Source organism: Physeter macrocephalus, chromosome 4 (assembly GCF_002837175.3).
Source record: "Physeter macrocephalus isolate SW-GA chromosome 4, ASM283717v5, whole genome shotgun sequence".
Lineage (NCBI taxonomy): Eukaryota > Metazoa > Chordata > Mammalia > Artiodactyla > Physeteridae > Physeter > Physeter macrocephalus.
The window spans coordinates 14,831,581-14,854,080 of NC_041217.1; the positions used below are offsets into that span (position 1 = coordinate 14,831,581).

Genomic DNA, 22,500 nt, shown 5'->3' on the forward strand with positions numbered 1-22,500 from the left:
GGACCGGGGCACGAACCCATATCCCCTGCATCGGCAGGCGGACTCTCAACCACTGCGCCACCAGGGAAGCCCACCTAACACTGGTTTTAATCAACAATTGATATAACATAACAGGGGCAAATTCACTCAAGATGTTCTGAATGAAATAGGAAGCACTTCTCGTCTCAAGCTATAACAAAATCAAAATCAGAAGGTTATGACTGCCCAAGCTGGAGTCATTTTACGTCTTTTTATGCACAAGTAGATGATTATCCTAGTAGATACAGTTTACTTTTACAAAACGAATATTTTCATTGGGGATTTCCAAATCAGATATTTCTCAATATTTGGTAATAGTCCAGCAAGTTTTGATTCAACTATTTGCCCGATCTCAAGTGATCCTTCTAAGAAGGATTACAATACAGAGTTCCATGATACAGTCAGTCTTGGATTTTTTCTGATTGTGATAATGGATCACTACAAATTAACAGATCAGCTGGGAAATGCTACTCTACTGACCAACGAGATCTGAAATTTCAGTTAGTGTGGTTTCTAAAGTTGCAGGAACAGATTATATCCATATGTGAGCTCTTCTAACTGCCTATAGAGTTGTGCTCTGAATGCGCCCAGGGTGAACCGCGGTGTTAGTGAAGAAATAACAGTGATGGTGGCAAGTCCAGTGATGGTGGCCAGGCTTCCTTTTCCTGTGTCAAGCGGGAATTCTGGCTGTTACCAGTGCTGAAGGCAACTCACTTGGAAAAAACCATCACGCTTCTGCAATCCTAGTAAATGGATCTTGCTGATAAGTGATGAATTATGAGATGGGGGCAGAGCTCCCTGCAGAATAGTGCACAATATTATATGGTTATCATATTAGTATATGGACATTTCTATCACAACTGGTGTGACAAAAACTACATTCCCCATCCAAAAGGAATGGAAGGAGGAAGAGGAGGCCCAAGAAGGATGGACAAGTAGGAGAGAGAACTTCCTTTGAGGAAGAATAGCACAGGGAACTTGGCTTTTTGTTTCTTGCATTTTTTAATGTGTCCATTTTAAATTCGTTATGGTACGAACATGGGAAAGGGAAATAAAGATGTAAGAAGCTGACTTACTTGGTTTAGCCCATCTCACGTCTATGGCCGTGTGGTTGAGAACAATCGCAGTGAGGTTAGCTCCTCTCTCCGGAAGCCCGGCTAATGTGGTCACAGTTGCTTCTTGACTTGGTGTAAAACCCACACTGTTGTGTACAAAGACCTTATACGCATACGTCGTAAACCTAAAAGGTTGTTTTTTAAAAATACGTATATAAATTTATCTTTCCGGAAAGCAGACACATTTTCTTTTTCCTCACAAAATACAGATTTTCCCCCATCGGATGCACCATTTTCTCCCCGCAGTACATTTTCTTTTTTCTTCCCTGCATAAAAAAGGTAGCATTATTTTTGTAACTCTCAAGCCTTAACCAGAGTGTTCAGAAAATATGTTATTAGCAATGCTAAGCAAATACTGCTATTTAAAACAAATGTGGTTTATCGTTTTGCTTATCCTTATTGTTTTCAGAAGTGCTGAGGATTATAGCTCAATTCAAGATGCAATTACGCATCTGGTAACCTGCCAGCTTTCTATCTGAATTCGATCCAGTGAGTTTTATGTTCTTCTTTTGGGAAACTCATCCATTTTCAAATATCAGAATCCCTCATCACCATTTTCTTCCTATACTTCTGCTTCCTTCCCATAATCTCATTGGCCGAGAGATAAACCCCTAAATTAAATCCTAAAACTGTGACCAAATATAAAGCTTTCTCCCACTGAGGGTTTTGCTATGGTGGGCTGTATTTTGCCATTATGAGGACATATTTACTTGAGTCAATATAGTGGAAACTGAGCACTGCTTTTTGGGAGGAGAAAACTGGACATGGTGACATCATGGTGATGTCATATATTAAATCAGTGATGGGCTAAAGCCACCGATTCCTCAACCTTTTTGGCTCTTTTGGGCAGAAGACTTATCAGGCTTTCTTTTCTGGGTCAGACTGCCTGGGGAGGAAAATACTATTTACAGACACAGTCAAGCTTTGACTGGACAACAGCTTAGACTGAGAACTTGCTTAAACACATTGTACAACACATGACCCTCCCTGTGGGGCATCCAGTCCTCAGGGAAAACACTAGTCTCAGATCATCACCTTCTTTGGGTTTTAATAGATAGATCATCAAGGATGCCTCACATCCAGTGCAGGGCCCAGGGAATTTGTCTCAGTAAGTCACAACTTATTAGTCATGACAAGAGAGGGAGGACGCCATTTGCAGGACTGTGCTAAATAACTTAGCCAAAATTATGTCAGGAGTTTTACAGCATTTTGCCACCACCCATGTAGAAGAGGTCCGCTTGCCTTACCTCGTTTCTCACTCATGGCCCAAAGGTATTTTTGCAGGGCTTGGCTTCAGCCACATTTAGGACGATGCTCTGCTTATGGTAGCTATAGGTAAAGAATTAGTGATTTCCGTGAAGCTATTTATTTTCTATTTCCCCCAAATAACTACTAGCAACAGATCTTCTACCTCTCTCTGCTTTACCCCTCTCCTTGTGTCTTTCTTTCTTTTCTTTTGGTTTTGATGCTATAGTGGGTTGAACTGTGTCCCCCCAAAAGGTATGTTTAAGTCCTCACCCCTAGTCCCTGTGAATGTGACCTTATTTGCAAACAGGTGTAATCAAGTTAGCATGAGTTTATCCTGGATACGGGCCAGGCCTAAATCCAAAGGACTGATATCTTTATAAAAGAAAGGAAAGGGAAATTTTGTTACAGAGACACAGACACACACAGGGAGAAGATATCTATGAGGATTTGGGGGCAGAAATTGGCGTTATGCTGCCATAAACCAAGGAACAACTTTGGCCACCAGAAGTTGGAAGAGGCAAGGAATGATTGTTTTCTAGAGGCTCTGGAGGGAACACAGTCCTGACAGTACTTTGATTCTGGACTTTCAACTTCCGGGGCTGTAAGAGAATACATTTCTGCTGTTTGAAGCCACTCTGTTAGTTTACAACAGCCCTAGGAAACTCATACATAGGCTTTGTAGAAAGTGCTAAATAGTCTACATGACAATGACAACTGAAAGATAATAATAACAGTATTTACCGAGTACTTAATATGTGTCAGGAATTTTCTATATGATTAACTCATTCATTCTTCACCATACTATTATAATAACTGCATTGAAAATGAGGAAAATAAGGCCTAAAGAGTTAAACCACTTGTCCAAGTCATTGAACTAGTAAGTGGGAGAGTAAAGTCTCAAACCTAGACAGTCTGATTCCAGAGCCTCCTCTTTTAACCATGATGCTATGCTGCCAGCATCGTAATGATGGTGATGATGATAAAAATAATAACAAACACAATGGTCAGCTGATCCATCTATAGTTGGATGATGTCATATCACTGAGGCTTGACCTGTGAGTTATTTTTCCGGCAAAGGGGAGAGATTTTGCCTTACGCATCCAAACAGTCTCTCCAAATTTCCTTTGTGACCACTAGTATGAATGTGAAGGATGGTGAGTCGGGGTTAAGAGGGTAGCAAGTGTGTGACAGTCAAATGAAACACAGCTAATGGCTCACATGGGAACTGAACCAGTGACCTTGGCTTCATTAGCTCTCTCCCTGGGTAAAATACTTTTAATTGTGTTTTACTTCCCAAAATGGCTTAAAAGAAATTGAGCTAGAGTCTGGATGCCTAATCCCTCCTGCAATATTTGAATTTTTCTTCCACATATTTACTCTGTGATAAATTTAGTAATTATGGCTTTAAAGTGATACCATTTTTGTGGTTCTTTATACAAGTGGAATTAAAAACATCAGGCGGCCCTGAAACGGTGAATTATAAATAAGTTCTGTGGGGTCTTAGTTCTTACTGTGATACTTTAAGCTATTTCATCATAGTTTAGGTATGGTGAAATGATACAGTTTATGTCTGCATAGAAGAAATTTAGGCCACATAAATACATATAACCGGAATGTCCATTTTTAAAGTACAGTTGCCCCTTGGTATCTGCGGGGCGATTGGTTCCAGGACCCCATGGATACCAAGATTTGAGGATGCTCAAGTCCCTTATATAAAATGGCATAGTGTTTGCATATAACCTATGCACATTTTCTGTACTTTAAATCATCTCTAGATTACTTATAATACCTAATATAATGTAAATGCTATGAAATAGTTGCAATCACAATGTAAATGCTACATAAATAGTCGCAGGCATGTAGCAAATTTCAATTTTACTTTTTGAAAGTTCCTGGAATTTTTTTCCCAAATATTTCTTTTTTTTTTTTTTTTTTTCTGTGGTATGCGGGCCTCCCTCTGTTGCGGCCTCTCCCGTTGCGGAGCACAGGTTCCAGACGCGCAGGCCCAGCGGCCATGGCTCACGGGCCCAGCCGCTCCGCGGCACGTGGGATCCTCCCAGACCGGGGCGAGAACCCGGTTCCCCTGCATCGGCAGGCGGACGCGCAACCACTGCGCCACCAGGGAAGCCCTTCCCAAATATTTTTGATTCACAGTTGGTTGACTCGTGGATACAAAATCTGCAGATGCAGAGGGCTGACTGTAATATTAACATTTTAGAGTGAAAGATGACTTTAGAGTTTATCTGCTTTAAATAATGAAATATCTGCTACATTTTACAGATAAGAAACCTGAGACCCAGAGAAGTTAAGGCGCTTTGCCTATGGTCGCACAGCTAGTTAAGAGGATTAGGTGGGCCTCTAGCTTATTCAATTCTAATATTAAATTCTTTCCACTGTTCACTATTATTTTATTGAATTGAGAAATCAGTAGGCATTTCACTTGATGTCATGCGTTTGTCTTTTGCATTTTCTTTAATTTTCACGGTTAAAATTTTAAGGAATAGGATCTTGAACTCCCTTAAGTGAACTAAAATGTACTGTTTTCATGACATCTGAAACCTAATCTTTGTCAGTAAGTATATATACGTCTGACTACATGGGTCGGTACATATTTCACCAATTCATGTCAAAAAAGAAAATATTCGTTTGCTTAACGTATTTTGTTCATTTGCTCTAGTATATTGTTTTTCAGGTGGACTTGGGTGTTGATATCAGATGGGACATTCCATTTAGTTAATAATAAAATACTTTTAAGAGAAAAATGCTCCATCAGTTGAAATCATATACTCATGTAAAACATATGTATATCAGTCAATATCTACTCTAAATACTAATTGTGTTTCTTGGGTATATTTTGAAAAATGTACCATTTCAAACCCTGTAAGATGTAGCTTTTGAAATCTGCTAAGTGAATGAAAACTTATATTAAGTCTATACTGTAACCAGTAAAACCAACTGTTTGAAGGTCCATTTAGGAATACAAGGCTGTTACAATAGTTATCCCCTAATTGATTAATTTTTTTGAGACTGTTCTCCAGCCCCTCCTTTCATCCACACACAGAAAATGGTAAATTTGTTGTGTAATAGACATGACTCTGGTATTTCTTCCTTATAAAAGATCATATATATTAAAATCTTATTTATGGAACGAGACTCATTTCAAGGTTCAATTGTTATTACTCGAATTAGAAAACTAGATTCTGTTTAGATGATAAAGTTTTTAATCTGTTTTTTTATTGACTAGATGATTTTATAAATAAATGAATGGCTACTTCATCGTTCTTAAAGCATTCAGTCTCATAACTTTCAGGTCACATATACTTTGGTTGGCTAGTGCCACGAAAATCTACCCGTGCAATAGAGAAATGATCCTTACTGAAACTTAGAAAGACGTTTTTTTTCCTTACAAATTATATTGCTCTTTTATGTTTGATACACCATTACTTCATTCATTCATTAATTTGTTCATTCATTCAAAAAATATTTATTAGCACTAACAACATGCCAGATACTAAACATGGTGAATGTAATGTCTGTCCTACTGGAGTGTGTGTATGTGTATGTGTGTATACTTATATACATATTTACAGATAAATGTTTTTAAATGAGAACCTCTAAAACATATATTCATTTATTCCTTTTTCTTTCCACATACATCAGAGCATCTAATTTAACCTAATCTAGTCAGGAAGTCTTCACAGAGGAGATAACATTTGGGCTAGGTATTGATGACAAACAGTAATTTGGCCAGTGGAGACATTAATTTAGCCAGTAAGAAGCATTATTCAGGGCAAAATGTGTGGAAGGCTTGTACTTTGAAAGGGTCTGATGTGTTTTGGGAACCAATAAAACCAATTCTTCAGTGCAGCTACAGAATGCCTCAGGTTATTTTCATCAGAATTAAAAATGTGTCAACTTTATTGATGTCCTAACAGAATTCATGTGTCAATATTGTCACCAATATAAATCATGCTTCTGAAAATGCAGGCTATTCAGTTCTGCCTTCTACTAACTCTTCTTCATATCCACCACAATCCAACACATGCTTGAGTACAACATTATACACCAGAGGATTTGAGAAACTTCTGATAGCATACTGTTCCTTATACCCTCAAATCCTTTTGTGGGAATAAATAAACAGGCAAAAAAAATGCAACACTGTTTCCACTGCTTAAATCTGTAATTGTTTAGATTTTCCATTGATGGTGGATACCTTTTCTTTTCCTCACTCTTTTGTTGCTGAAAGATTTTTTTTTCCTAAAAATGCTGCTGAAAATTTTTGCTTTTGGAAATTGGAGAGTAAAGATGATCAATCACCGTTGAAAGTTCTTATGATACTTTTTAGATTGTGAGTGAAAGTTGCAGCTGTCTATTCCCGTAGCTATCTGTACTTATGCTACCAGCATGTGGCACCTAAAATAACTTTGCTGTGATTTCTGTCTTTGTTCTACTATATCATCAACATGAAAAAGAAATGCAAACAAATACACTAGATTTCTTTCTTTCTTTTTTTTTTTTGAAGAAAACATTAGGCAATGAAACCTCTGATGAAAAAATGCATCCTCCCAGATTTAGAGGTTCATTTTCTATTTTGAGGTAAGTTTTCATATGATGACACTTAGAAAAGGACAGCATGAAGTAAATTTAGAGCAATGAAAGAAGAGCACTTTGAAAGGGTCTACCATGACTCTACTATGTTAAATGTGAAACAGATATATTTTTGCTCATTTCGAATTAAGTACTTTGCTAGGAAATGGTACACCAATGTTGACAGAAGTTGGCTTACATTTCTAGACCCAACTTTTACTCACATTATGGAATTAAGCAAGAAAATAACAGGATCTACCTCACATTGGTGGTCATGGAAGAAAGGCCTTCCTTCTAACTCACCCTCCATGTTTATGAAGTTAATTTGTTTACTTAACAGCTACAACTTGAACATGTTTATGTTATCGGAACACGTGTCATGGAGCTGACCCGGTCTTTCCGTATTAGCAAAGCAGAAAATGTTACTTGTGCACATTTAATCTCATTACAAAGAAGGGGAATGAATGTCACACTCTTTTGAATATCATTCCCCAGAAACTATGTCCTCTTTCAGGGCTTGAGACATTTCATTTCTGTAGGTTAAAAAATCAGAATCTATGTCAGTAAGACTCAAACTTAGATTTTATAGTATATTTATCTTAAGCATTTAAACTTGAAAAGAGTCAAGTCCAACCGTTCTTTGAAAACCAGATGAATGTCTATGAATTTTGAATGCTTTCATTTAAAGATAATGCAATTAGAGGATTCTTGAGAACTCATATGAAAGTCTCTTTCCAGACTGTCATTGATAAAGAAATACTTGTAGGAGTTCATAAATAATTGAAAGGAAAAGGAGTGAGAACATGCTTCCCTTCATAAACTCAATGGCAGCTAAGTTATTATAATCTACAAGTCAACATTTTCTTTAAAATAGAGCCTATTATTTCTCATAGCTTGTTCTTCCTTTGTCAGATCCAGGACAGAGAGGAGTTCATGCCATCACTGTGTTTGCAGAAGTTTTATCTGATCACCCAGGAACCAAGGCACAGTGAGATCCTGAAAATCCTAAGGGTGGATTGATGCTTAAAATGAAGGTTGCTACCCTTTTGTTAAACCCAGCCTGACTCACCACAGCAGCATCAGATGACAACAGCACATTTTCCAGATTTTCCAAGTGATGAAAATGTCAGGAAACCCAAAGTTATGGTTCCCCTAACAACCATAACTTGGCCACTTTGCACAGAATGATTAAGGAAGAAAAGTTAGAAACTGACAAGTAGTATAAACCCACAGTTATACTGAGTTTGTGTCTACATAGATAGAGCAAAATTCAATAATTAGGCAACTAGCTGGGTAACTCAGACCAAATCATCCCTTACCTAAGATATTCATAAAAAACAGAACTATTTTTGTTGAAACTAAATTATCTGGATAATGAGCTCACTATTTTACTTGGTACATGGAGCTATAAAGGAAAAAATGACGACTAGAATGATCTGAATTTCAGAATATAATAACATTTGAGATGAAAGTGGAGTGTTTTCTATATATTAGAAACATACAGCTAACCAAAAGAGACTGCTTGCCCAAGGAAACTGACTTCAATTTATATTTACTCTCACAAATGTATTCATAAAGCGATGCCCAGTGAAACTTACGTTAATTTTACTTTTTATATCAAGAGAAGTACCATTTAAAAAACTGATTCTAGCTGTAGCTATTGGTGAGATCAGATCAAGATGGGCAGAAACCCTTCAATGGTCCCTTTGTTTATGTAGATGTAAGTTATGAAGGAAGTAAGAAATGGTGAGTCTGGGAAGAATAGGAAATTAAATACTTTTCCTAAAGACATCAGAATTCAATGACCATCCTCCCCCACCCTCCCCCCGCAAAGAAACCCACAAATAGTCAGTCAAACAAATAAGTCAGTAAGACAAAAATATGTCAAAGAGGAGGCTCATTAAGGGGCTGCAACACAGGTGTGCAGGAAGGTAAGCTGACTGCTCCCATCCTTCCCTCTACAGCAGGGGCAGCAAGCCTGGCTGCCAGAAGTTAAAGTGGGTGCTGACTACACCTTCCAGACAAGATCGCTTCTTTTGAACAAAAACACTGGCACAGCACATAGCACCCACAGGTGGCCTAATTTCCAGTTTTCTCTCAGATTTGTGAGACAAGTCCCCTTGGGCTGGAGGGGCCCCTAGTCTTTTGGACTTACAAAGGGTAGCCGTCTAGAAAAATTTTTTTCACAATATGAAGACTCATGCCATTCACTTTGAATATTAGAAAGAAATGCAGGGACTTCCCTGGCGGTGCAGTGGTAAAGACCCCGCACTTCCAATGCAGGGGGCGCGGGTTCGACCCCTGGTCGGGAAACTAAGATCCCACATGCTGCGTGATGCAGCCAAAAAAATAAAAAATAAAAATAAAGAAATGCATATTGTGGTTTTTTTGTTTGTTTTTGTTTTGTTTTATTTTGTTTTGTTTTTTTTTCACAAGCTGGTTACATAGGACAAAGTGGTTTATCTGAATAGTTGAGAAAAATCTTTGCTAGTGCTAGAAGAAAAAAAAAAAATCTCTTGACATTTAGTATTATGAAGCTAGTCAAAATATCACCTCAGCACATTTTGTTATATGTATACTTCCTTTCTAGAAGCAGCTGTCATCAGTATGTTTATGTCAACTTATGTTTCAATCTAATTTGTGGGGATTTAACTTAATTTCTTTCCTTACATCTTCGATTTGGACTTCTCATTAACAATGCTTACAAGCATCATTAAAAATCCAATAATAAAATTTTGGCCTTGGTCCTAATTCCTTAATAAGTTTTCATTGCTTCTATGAAGAAACAAAATTAACTTTCTGAGACTTATTCTGTTTTTCTGGCAACTACCTCATGGTTAAAAGTTAGATTCAGTAATGTTAGATAGTCAAGTCCTCTTTATTTTGGAAATTGCTACATTTCAGGCACTTAGAGTTCACAGATCATAGAAAGTTACTTTTCCATACGATTTCCCTAGGTAGTGATGGTGTATCTGCAGTTACCCGTGATGATAGCAATTAATACATATATGAGTGTGTGTGTGTGTGTGTGTGTGTGTGTGTGTATGAGTGTGGTTTTCTCCACTAGACTGTGAGCTCTTTGAGGGCAAGGGCTATGCTATTCATCTTTTGTTCCTTATCACAATGCCTGTCAGCATATAGGAAGCAAAAAGAAATTGCTGAATAAAATGAATTTCTTCAACTGAAGTCATCATTATATAGCAATGCTGGACTAAGTAAATAATGAACTGAAAATAGTGGAGAAGCGTCTAGGGACCCCGATAATTTAGGTTGAACCGAAAGGATATGCTAGTAATTGATCCTTTTTAGCTTACAAAAACGGCAATTTTATATGGTTCATTCTATTGTTTCCTTAGATTTACGTGCGGCCTCTCTTCAAGAACCTCACCGTATCTGTAATGTTTTCCCACCAGGACCCTTTCAGATGGACAGGAGAATTTTCCTTAGTTTTACTCATTCCCCAAAGATAAGAACATCACAGTTAATATTCCTAAGGCACAGAGCAATGAATACCCAACCCTTTACACATTACTAAAAGTATTCTTTCATTTAGCATCTATTGGCACACCCAGTGTGTGCCAGCCACTACGGTGGGGATTGTGATACAGAAGTCATGAAGACAAGGCCTCGCTCATGGTGGATCTGACAGTAAAATGGGGTGTCCAGACAGGTAGCCAGGCCAGTACAAAGACAATAGTGATTTGTAAGGGGTGTGCTACGGAAATACATTAAGGAAGCAGCTGATTCAGACCAGGAAGAGGGTGCTCTAGGAAACTTCCAGGCCAAGACTTGAAGGACGGTAGACAGAGGGAAATGGCAGCTATGGGGAGAAGTTGAGGGGTGGGTGTTGCCTGTTAGAGGTGCCAAATGCAATACTAACGTGGCTGACGCACAGAGGCCCAGCGGAGAAAGAGGGGAGACAAGACCAGATTGTAAACAGAGTTCAGAGTAGAGCTAGTCAGTGTGAGTCTAGAAGCATAACCCACCTGATAGAAAAGTCATTGAGCAATATGTCTTAAAACTTTTCCTAAAATAATACTTGTGATTTTTTGAAATTTTATTATATTGCTTGATTCATGACGATTTAGACTTCACTTAATCCCATCCAATCTCCTCATTTTATAGACAACAAAAGTGGAGCCCAGAGAAGTTAAGTGACTCCCCTAAGGCCACAAAGCTAGTCCTCCAGCACAGGATGAAACCAAACCCACCCCTCCTTACTCTCCCGTGGCGCACTCTTTTCTGACATTGCCTATTTGCCCATTTTTTGATCTCTTCAAACTTCAGATTGAATTCTTTCGAGTCCCAAGCCTGTTAACTAAATAATTTTTGTGAATCGAATCAATGATTTATAGCAAATTATTTCCTGGAAAAGCAAGCATTTTACAAGTGATCCAAACTCTCCCCAGTTTTGAACATGTTCAACATTTCCAGATTTCGCTATTACGTGTCAGGCTAGAGCTGTGACAAAGGCAAGAGGCTAAGGCTCAAACACCTACAAACTTGACTTCAAAAGGCTTATTTGAAGCGTGCAGTTAAGATGGCAAATATTAAACATGCTGACTGTTGCAGCTCGATGATTAATGCCACAGATAATAACCAAACATGTTTTATTGCATAACTGATAACTGGCTCACACAATGAAGACACTCAGATTCTTTGAACTATTCAACATGCCCCAAACTAAATGCCAGCATTTGTTTTTATAGTTTTTGTAATCTCACCTGCTAAGACCCTTATCTTCATAAAACCACTGAGTTCCTGAATAAATATTGTGCCACAGATTTAAATCTTCTGGGGGATTTGATGCAAGTGGTTGCTGGATTTTACGTCTCAGAAGCTCATATCTAAAGCAAAAGATAAGCAGAAAGATCAGGATTATCTCAACTAATGTTATTACCAAAATTCAGGTTGTCTCACGGTACGAGTGTGTGGGGTGTATGTGGAAACGTAAAGAAAACATCTTAATTTTCTTTTTTTCAGATAATCATTTTTTTTTTTTGGCACAAGTGTCATCCATGTAGCTAACTGGAACAATTAGCTACATTCACATTTTACTATTATCAGTAAAATGATAACATTTAGATTTCTTCTATATCAGATTTGCCAAAACTTTATTGCCAGTTTCACACAAAATAGAATTACAAAAAGCTTACGAAGTTAATGATTTCCTAAGACTTCTACCATCAATACTTTATAAACAATGATAATATTATCGACTCCACAGTCTTGCCTAAGTGTCAAGTTGTTACAAAGCCATTTCAGAATCACAGTTCTTTTCTTTCATCTTATCTATATTCCTGACCCCATGCTTTACAAGTTTCCAGATAATAATAACATGCCAAAAATTATTGTGTTATCTTTAGAATTCTGAGGCATATTTGTGCAAATGTGACATTTAGAACATGCATCAAGCTTGCTTAACATATAATAAAGATATACTCTGAAAATCAAGAGAGGGGCTGTGTAGAGAAGCATTAGAGAATAGCAATTGTTGTTTCGAGGGTTTTTAGTTCCTCACAATAGCATGATATTTTTGCCTTGATGATCTTTTTATGGTTCCATATAAGTCAAGATACAGAAGATGAAACTGTATGAAAATGATGAGTGAGGCAGACATAGAGAACAGACCTGTGATTGCCAAGGGGGAGGGGGTTGGGGGAGGGATGGACCGGGAGTGTGGGGTTAGCAGATGCAAACTATTATATACAAAATGGATGAACAACAAGGTGCTACTGTATAACACAGTGAACTATATTCAATATCCTGTGAGAAACCACAATGGAAAAGAATATAAAAAAGAATGTATATATATATATATATATATATATATATATATATGTATAACCGAGTCACTCTGCTGTACAGCAGAAATTAACACAACACTGTAAATCAACTACACTTCAATAAAAAAGAAATGGTATGAGCGAGGAATATCCAACAAGGAATTAGTTCAATGTTCCTATGTGAGGAACAGCCTCCTTTCTCCCTTCCCAGAGAGATAAGATAGTAACAAAATCCAAAAGCACCGTCACTTTCTCTTACCTCAAATTGGGTCCGTTTGGCCTGGTTGGTGGCTGCCAAGAAATGCCAACATACGATTCACTTAGTGGAACCACGGACAACGGGCTAAGATCCTGAGGCAGGGTGGGCTGCGTGGTCACATGGGTAGGGAAACTCTCTGTGCACCCCCCTAGATGCCCATTACCCCCTGAGCAAGCCACAATGGTGACAGAATAATTAGTGAAAGGAATCAGATGAGTAACGACGTGACTGAACACAGAGGAAGTAACGTTGGTGACTGTGACGTGAGGGTCAGGCATGCGGATCTCGTAGGTAAGGATGTCTCCATTCAGGATAAGTGGGGCTCTCCAAGTGACCTGAAATAAAACGTAAGCTTAGCGCCAGTGTGACAACACAGGAACAGAGCAACTGCAGTTCACAAGGCCTGGCATTTTGCTCTGCCTTGTTTTCAGTTAAGTCGCTTTCTAAATACCCACTTTCGACTTCGCCCTTTGCACTAGACAGTAATGAAGGGTTTCGGATCAATTAGCAGTACACCAGGAACTAGATGAAATGCTGTTTCCTGGGTTGGGCTTTTAGTCTGGAGACTTTCTAAGACTGTCAGACTAATACACACCTTAGTGATTCATCTCCACCATGGGTGCCCTGAAGGACACAGAGCACACACATGGAGAGAATTCACACATCCACACGCATCAGTGGGGCGGCAGCAGGAGTTAATAGTTTTCTGGTTTATAACTCAATTAAATGACACGTTAGAACTCTTTGCTTTGCATTATTAGTGTGCACTCTAAATATGTCACTATTCTCCTTTTGTTTTTTTGGATGGTGGTGGGAGGGTGCAGAAATCATTCTTTGCATTTTCTGAGGATGCCCTATTGAGTTCCTGAATCTCACTAGTGCATAAGGTAACAAGTAAAGCAATAACAACACATCCTGTTCTCAGAGACAAGAGACATGTGGAAAGCTTTAAAAAAGGCAAGCAAAGAATGATCCTGTTTAAGTCCCAGACATGAACATCAGAAGAAAGAAACACTGTTTTCTAATAATGTTTAACGTTGCTTTTCTTTTCTGGCTAAATACTGTAAGGGCATAGTGCTAACCCACTCGCGCTCTTATGGGGGACAAAGGACCCTAGAAAAATGCGCATTAGTCGTTAAAAGATTACTTATTTATATGCTATCATGGGTCATCTTTTTTGTGTTGCCTTGCAATGTTCCGTAAATTTTGGAGTGTATATCCCATCTCCCCAATAGACTGTAAGCTTCTCCATAGCAGGGCCTAAATTGTACACCCATTTAGTGCCATACACCGAGAGATGGAGTTCCAGAAGCAATAGCAGTCATGGCTGTCTCCATTATGTTTTTCCTTAGCATACAGCTATTTTGAAACTTTCAAAGAATTTTCCACAAAGTGATATACTGATACCTACATTTATAGTTCTATACAAATTTGAAGTCTGAAAGGCATTACAGAAAAATGAGAATGGAAAAGGATGAACCAAAATTTTCTATCTTAAAAGAGAAAAAATTTCCTCCAGAAGGAATCTGACCTGAGATATTTGTAGGGTATTCTTCCTAATTCTTGGTGACAAAATGGGCCTCTACCAGATGTCATTGGGCAGTGATGATTACGGTCCTAACTTAAAATTAACAAGGACCTGACATCTCCTCCAATTTTACTACATGGCTTGAAATCATTACTAATTTTAAAAACTTTTTCTGGATTTCCCTAGTGGTGCAGTGGTTAAGAATCCACCTGCCATTGCAGGGGACACGTGTGGGTTTGAGCCCTGGTCCGGGAAGATCCCACATGCCGCGGAGCAACTGAGCCCGTGAGCCACAACTACTGAGCCTGAGCTCTAGAGCCCGCAAGCCACAACTACTGAGCCCACGTGCCTAGAGCCCGTGCTCTGCAACAAGAGAAGCCACCGCAGTGCAACAAAGAGTAGCCCCCGCTCTCCGCAACTAGAGGAAGCCAGCGCGCAGCAACGAAGATCCAACCCAGCCAAAAATAAATAAATAAATAAATAAAAATTAACAAACAAACAAACAAAAAACCAAAAACACTTCTCAGAGAGTTCCACACTGTGCTGGTGAAGAGATATTTTAGATGAGTTCCTTATGAGCACAGAGGATTTGCCTGGTTGGAGGAGAGATCAAAGAAGCCTAACGCAAGCAAAGTTTATTGAGCGGACATAGGATTCTATTTGTTTGGGGGGTGCAGAGCTCTTTGTGGACTTCAGAAATGAGTCAAGGTCATATTTACAGGGCTTCCTGGTACTTGTCATGCAAATGGAAAATGGAAGGGTTATCACAGCTCAATTCTACCTGATTCACATGTAGAATACCACTTGCCTCTGGAACTAGAATATTCTGAGAGTTCAGGTCAAGGCTTGCAGCCCTTGAAAGAATCCAAACTTTGGAGGTAGTCTGTGTTGGAAGTTGAGCTGAGAGTGAATTGATTTGGAACTCAGTTGCTGAGCCTAAGAAAAGCATTCATAAGATAAACTTTGAATAAGATCTCAACCAGAGGAGATTAAGTGATGTGATGTAATGATTCTGGAGACAGTCACTTGAAGAGCTAAAAAAAAATCCCTGTGTTCTCTAACTATAAACGTTTGCATCCAGAAATTGGCTATTTTTCTCACTTAAAAAGTTACAGACTTAAGAAGATACATCTTTGTTTTTTATTTTATAAATTTATTTATTTATTTTTGGCTGCGTTGGGTCTTCGTTGCTGCACATGGGCTTTCACTAGTTGCGGCGAGCGGGGGCTACTCTTCGTTGCGGTGCACGGGCTTCTCACTGCGGTGGCTTCTCTTGTTGCAGAGCATGGGCTCTAGGCGCATGGGCTTCAGTAGTTGCAGCACACGGGCTCAGTAGTTGTGGCTCGGGGGCTCTAGAGTGCAGGCTCAGCAGTTGTGCCACACGGGCTTAGCTGCCCTGCAGCATGTGGGATCTTCCTGGATCAGGGATCGAACCTGTGTCCCCTGCATTGGCAGGTGGATTCTTAACCACTGTGCCACCAGGGAAGCCCAGGAAGATATATCTTTTTGACAGTACTGAGTTGGAAGACATGAATCTACTTCCACAGAAAATTTTTATAAGGAATTTTATAGCAAGGTGGAGAAGGCCATTGTCATTACAGTGAGTAGGCTATCAGAAATGGTATCTAATTTGATCATCCTCCTGAAAATATCCTGGAGCTATTACTAAAAATAAATGTGTCCAAGCTTTTTAAAGAGCCGGTTAATTAAATATTGGATTCTATTCTTTCCAATGCTTAAGACTACATTTACTAGAGTGTGGCTAAAATATGTGAGATTAAAACTTTCATTCAGTTTAATTTTCCATGGCCTTTTATATATCTATTGTTCATAGAAAGGATTATAAAATATTGTTGCAGCCAAAAAAACTCAGACCCAAGAGCATGTTCCCGGCCTAATAAGCAAAAGGTATGTTCGCTAAAACAAGACTTTTACACTGAAATTTTCTAAACAGAATTGTAGTTTCTGGCTGGGAATAAAATGTTTATTTTGGAGTTGCTTTGCCAACAATGATGATTTCTTTTATTTGAGTGGTTCTTAATTGCTTAGATTTCCATTCTCTGTTTAGTTATTGTAAATTTGCAAAAAATAGGACAGGTGGGTAGGTGTTTAAGGAGCTACTGACTTTTACCTACTTGTTCAGATCCCTGAAGAGTGGCCCTAAACAATCGAGGGACCTACAAGATCCTGGTTGTAAGCAAAAATTTATGGAATGTAGGTTAGATGATTGGCTTCGGGACTGAAAAAAGTAACACACATAAACATTGTAACTTACGTCTAATTTCTTTAACTCCATCAAACCATATTTAAGAACTTTATGAATAAGAGGATTTATGAAGATTGATATAATGGGTTGAGAATGGGCTAAGAATAAATATCCTTGATATCTGATGTAGGTTATTCAACCAACGTTGTGAGACTTGGAGCAAAACACTTAACATCTCTGGGCCTCAGTTTCCTTGTATCTAATGTTAAGAGACAATCCTTGCCCTCATATCTACAAAGAAGGTTTTATAATTCTAAGACTACTTAATCGATACAGAATATGAATGACCACAGGGCATGAGAGTGTGGTAATATCTGATTCCATATGGTAATTCCTCTCAACAACTGACTCCCCGGCAAAGCTTCTCATACAGGACAAGGTGTACAATAAGTATTTGTTGAAATGAAATTAAATTTTTCCTTTAAGATATCTTCCTTTCCTTTTAAAGTTGTTAATATTAATTTTTTTACTTCGGATATTTGATTCACATTTTGCATTCAGAGAAAAAACCAAAGATATTGATACATACAGGAAAATAAATTATGGTCCTTCACCTCGACCTCCTCCTGTCCCTCTCCATTCCCACCCTTTAAAGGTGAAAAGGTGATAGCTTTGAATCTATTCTTCCATACTTTCTCACATAGCAAATATATCCACACATAGGTAAGTTTTCTCTCTCTCTTTTAATTTTTTTTCTGGAAAAATTTTATTTTATACCCATTATTAATCTGTAACTTGCTTTTCACACTCAACTAGAGATCAGGGACACACCCTATCATGTTTTGTGTTGCATAATATTCCTTTCATGGCTGAAAACAGACTATTCAGTTATCCTACTGACTTTACTGTTAAAAACCATATTTGAAAATGTATGTATACATACGATTGTACTTTTTTTTTTTTAATTAAAAATTTTTTTTTGGCTGCGCTGCACAGCATGTGGGATCTTAGCTCCCCAACCAGGGATCGAACCTATGTCCCCTGCATTGCAATGGTGGAGTCTTAACCCCTGGACTGTCAGGGAAGTCCCTGTTCTTCTTTATTATTGTATAGGTTAGCAAGAATTGCTATACCAAAATGTATGTTTAATTTTAATCATTATTGATGGATTACTTTCCGAAAAGTTTGAAGTAATTCACTTGATCACAAACAATGAAAGAAAATGTCCATGATTTGTGTCCCCACAAATTCTTGAAATTACTGCTCCTTTTAGAGATCAGATTTGTGGCTACCAGAGGCAGTGGTGGGTGAAGGTGATCATAGCTGAAAACTTCCAGTTATAAGATAAATAAGTACTAGGGCTGTGATGTACAACACGATTAATACAATTAACACTGCTGAAATTACATATGAAAATTGTTAAGAAAGTATTGGGTTGGCCAAAACGTTTGTCTGGAATTTTCCATAAGATGTTACAGAAAAACCCGAACAAACGTTTTGGCCAACCCAATAAATCCTAAGAGTGTTATCACAAGGAAAAGAATTTTTCTTTTATTTTGTATCTATAGGAGATGATGTTCAATAAACTTATTGTGGTCATCATTTCATGGAGTATGTAAGTCAGATGATTATGCTGGACCCCTTAAATGTATACAGTGCTTTGGGTCAACTCTATCTGAATAAAACTGGAAGAAAAAAAAAGTAATTACTAATCCTTTTGGTCTTGCCGGTGTTACTTTATTATTTCTTTAATTAATTTGTAGTCCCTTGACATTTTTTTTTAAATTTTTTTTTTTTTTTTTTTTTTTTTTTGCGGTACGCGGGCCTCCCACTGCCGTGGCCTCTCCCGTTACGGAGCACAGGCTCCGGACGTGCAGGCTCAGCGGCCGTGGCTCACGGGCCCAGCCGCTCCGCAGCATGTGGGATCCTCCCGGACGGGGGCACAAACCCGCGTTCCCTGAATCGGCAGGCGGACTCTCAACCACCGCGCCACCAGGGAAGCCCCCTTGACATTTTTAAGATGTAAATATTTTCGAACATTCTTAACTCTTTGTATATCCTCTTATCACATTATTTATCCATATTTTATACTTTGTTTTCTATTGAGCTGTCTTTTTATCATAAGTTATTAGAAGTTCTTTGTTTATTATGGGGAAATAATTTATTTTTCTATAATGTCTTATGGATGTATTTTCCCAATCTATCGTTTGAAGTTTAACTTTTTTTTTGAGGAATCTAGTATCTTGCAAAAACCAAATTGTTTTCTAGCTAAATATAACTATCTATTCTTTTAAGGCTGCAGGGTTTGCCTGTGAAATGGCGATAATAATAGCCTTTATCTGACAGGGTTGTAGTAAGGATTCAGTGAGAGCAATTCCTGGAACTTAATATGAACTCAGTGACTATTAGTTGTCATTTCATTTCCTTCCATATTCTGTAATACCCTATATGGGAAAAGAATCTGAAAAAGAAGGTATATATGTATATGCATAACTGAATCACTTTGCTGTACACCTGAAACTAACACAATACTGTAAATCAACTATACTCCAATATAAAATAAAAATTAAATTAAAAAAAGAATTTATAATTTTTTAATGGTTTGATTTAAGCAGATATCAAAGACCAGCCCATTTTGAAAAACAGGTGAGAATGATGATTAAGACTTAATTCTTTTTACTTTGGTTTATTATCAACCTGTAAATGAGCAACGCTAAGAGAACACACCATAGCAAAGCTGTGCGTGGACACCATCTGGGGGACAGGATTATTGTTCCTTGTGGCACACACACACTAGGCCAAGTTATCTCTTTATACTTACTAAGATGTTACTTTGGGTTATTTTCTAGTTGGCCGAAGTATGTGAAGTTTCCTTGCTTTCCCTATTAGATGCAAGCTCTTACAGGTGGAGTGGTGGTGAAAAGACCACATGGTACAAAATGGGAAGAACTAGAGTGAAATACCAGTCCATTTCCTTTATTATCCCCCAACCTATCAGCTGGTAGTGTTCATTCCTGATTTGTTTCTTCCCTCAAGTCTTTTTCATTTCTGGGCATTTTATATATCTGTTTACGTTGTTTTGACTAGAAGGTACACTCCATGAAGGTGGGGATTTTGATTTGGTCACTACTGTATCCTCAGTGCCTAAAAGAGGCACTCATAAAGATTTATAGGTGCTCAATAAAGGTTAGTAGAACTGAAATTATTATTATTGTGTCAATAATATTACTGACAATTCTCTTCATCCTAATATTTGCAATGACTCTATGACATAAATGTTGAATAAATTTCTTAACCAATGCATTCATGACCATCCTTCTGTTGTTCCTCGTATTTTATCCATTTGCAATTTTAACTTTTAAATCTTATATTATTTCATAAAGAGAAATCACTGTATTGCTGTCACATTGCCTCTGTTTACCAGATAAGCGTATCACGAGGACATTGACTTTGGCAGTCTGAAGATCTTTTTGAACCTAATGCCCAAAATTCTGAAGTGTAAATATGTTGTTTTAATATTATTTAAACACATATAATCCAATACTAGATTCAGCTGAATATTCCTGATGACTCTCTTCATTGATAACTTCTGCTTTTCTAGTTATAAAGTGAGAATTAATAAAAGTTAAAAAACTATCACTAATGTCCAATGTCTGTATATTCCAAGCACCTTCTTAGAGACTTTTAGATTCCTGACCTGCTGAGTGCCTGTGAGATTCTGCTCCCAAGCCAAGCTAATATAAACTTTACTTTAGCAGGTTGACAAGCCATGTACATTGTCTTATTCCTGGATGAGGTTACAAAATCCAAAGAGGAAGGCAAAAAAAAAAGAATGAAAGAAAAAGTCAGGCAATTTGTTTTGAATACTTTTTTTTTTTTTTTTTTTTGTGGTATGCGGGCCTCCCTCTGTTGTGGCCTCTCCCGCTGCGGAGCACAGGCTCCGGACGTGCAGGCTCAGCGGCCATGGCTCACGGGCCCAGCCGCTCCGCGGCATGTGGGATCCTCCCAGACCGGGGCGCGAACCCGGTTCCCCTGCATCGGCAGGCGGACGCGCAACCACTGCGCCACCAGGGAAGCCCTGTTTTGAATACTTTTGATCACTGTTTATAGATGCTGAATCACATAGAATTGGGCACTGACCCATTATTTTTCTGAAAATTTTTATCATTTTTCAGATCTGCCTAGTTATTAAACTTTTGTTAGAAAGAATCCAGAAAAAAGTCCATTATCTAGCTTTGCCTTTGTGAAGGGACTGTGTTTATGTCACATCATATTGATTGGTACTGCTACTGAAGTTTTGCAAAATTCCCTCAGGATTGAAAAGAAAAGTCATTTCTGGAATGATGAATAACTCTAGGTTTGTTTGGGGTTTTCCTTTGGTTTGTTTTGCTTTTCCTTTGAATGAAGAACAATTCTTAAGATTGCCCAATTCATATAATAAACACCGTACATCATGTCCTTCAAATTAATTTCCTTTTAGTGTTTTATCAACAGAATTCTATACATTTGTGGTATTTCTATCAAGAAGGCGTGTTGCTTTGACCAATCTCATGTTGAAACTAAGACAGACTTATAAAAATCGATTTCAGTTTGTAGGTTCAATTAAATTTCTTCCAGAATTTACACTATTTAGCATCACCCAGTGTTTGCTTTTGGTGGGAGCGAGAGAACACACAACAGAGATTCAAGTAATAATTTCAGCAGATGAACTTTGCTGTTATGCAAATGTCCTTTGTTTTGTGCTCTGGTGAGCAAGCTGCTGCACCAATGCTCTTGGCAGTAGTACAAGATTGGATCCATGGAAGCATGTGTGTATTTACACAAAAGAGGCTTCTAAGCTACAAAACTCCCTCCTGTTTGGTTACACTAATTTCCCTTGAATGAAGTTTGTATGCAAGCCAAAACAATGGTAGTTATCCTGTGCTCTAGGGTTCATTCCCAGTAGAGTGAAGTGAATAATTGAACAGTTCCTAGATAACCCTGTAATCGGCTATTTTTATTTCTTTCCCCATCATCTTGATCCTTTGATCATTAAAAAAAAAAATCAGAATATAGGTAATTGGAACTTTTGTTAATACACTAATCCCTTCCCCCGTATTTCCCCACCTCCTCTCATTTTCTGATCTATTTAGATCTGACGTGGTGGTTAAGCTAAGCATCCCACGCTGGCATTCAAAGGATTTCAGGTGTGTGAGGCAAATGGAAGCATCTCAACAATATAATTAAGGGGTTACAGGGAGAAATGAAAAACTGACATCGAATTCAAGATAGTTTGGGCCAAAGGCCAAAAACCCAGTTTATCCAGTGAACGCCTGAAACAACACATGAGTGCGTTTTGTCAGTAGATGGCTCTGTTCAACACAGAGTCAATCGAGGGTAAATTCCTATGTCTGCAGTGGAGACAGACACACCGTATCTTACCTTGGCTGCGTCGGGTCCTAGCACATCCACCACGGGGGGCTGCACCCCAGCAGGTCGTGAGGGTCTCGTGGTCACTTCTGCCCAAGCGCTGCTGTTTGTACCTCCTCCAAGAGTGCTCACCAGGACCCGATACTCATATTTTGTCCATGGGCTAAGAGCAGAAGTCTTGTCGATGAACCTCATGGGATGACCTCTCGGGACAGTCACCAGGGTAGTAGCTTCTTCCTTCCCTTCGACTCTTCTCTCGATTGTGAAGTTCTCCACCACGCCGTTGGGATGGGTGGGGGGTTGCCAAGATATAATCACGGACGTTGGGGTATCGGAGAACAGCT

At 38.4% G+C, this 22,500-nt stretch overlaps 1 protein-coding gene across 1 annotated transcript in view; it reads right to left on the minus strand.

Moving 5' to 3' along the window:
* USH2A (usherin) overlaps positions 1–22,500 on the minus strand; it is an 829,367-nt gene that overhangs the window by 274,574 nt on the left and 532,293 nt on the right. The window contains exons 40-43 of the mRNA XM_028488076.1: positions 22,169–22,500; positions 13,014–13,348; positions 11,693–11,815; positions 1,095–1,258 (exon numbers count right to left, since the gene is read on the minus strand). The exon at positions 22,169–22,500 is cut by the window's right edge and continues 297 nt beyond it. Of these exons, the coding sequence (XP_028343877.1) occupies positions 1,095–1,258; positions 11,693–11,815; positions 13,014–13,348; positions 22,169–22,500 (954 nt within the window). The remainder of the gene's footprint in view (positions 1–1,094; positions 1,259–11,692; positions 11,816–13,013; positions 13,349–22,168) is intronic.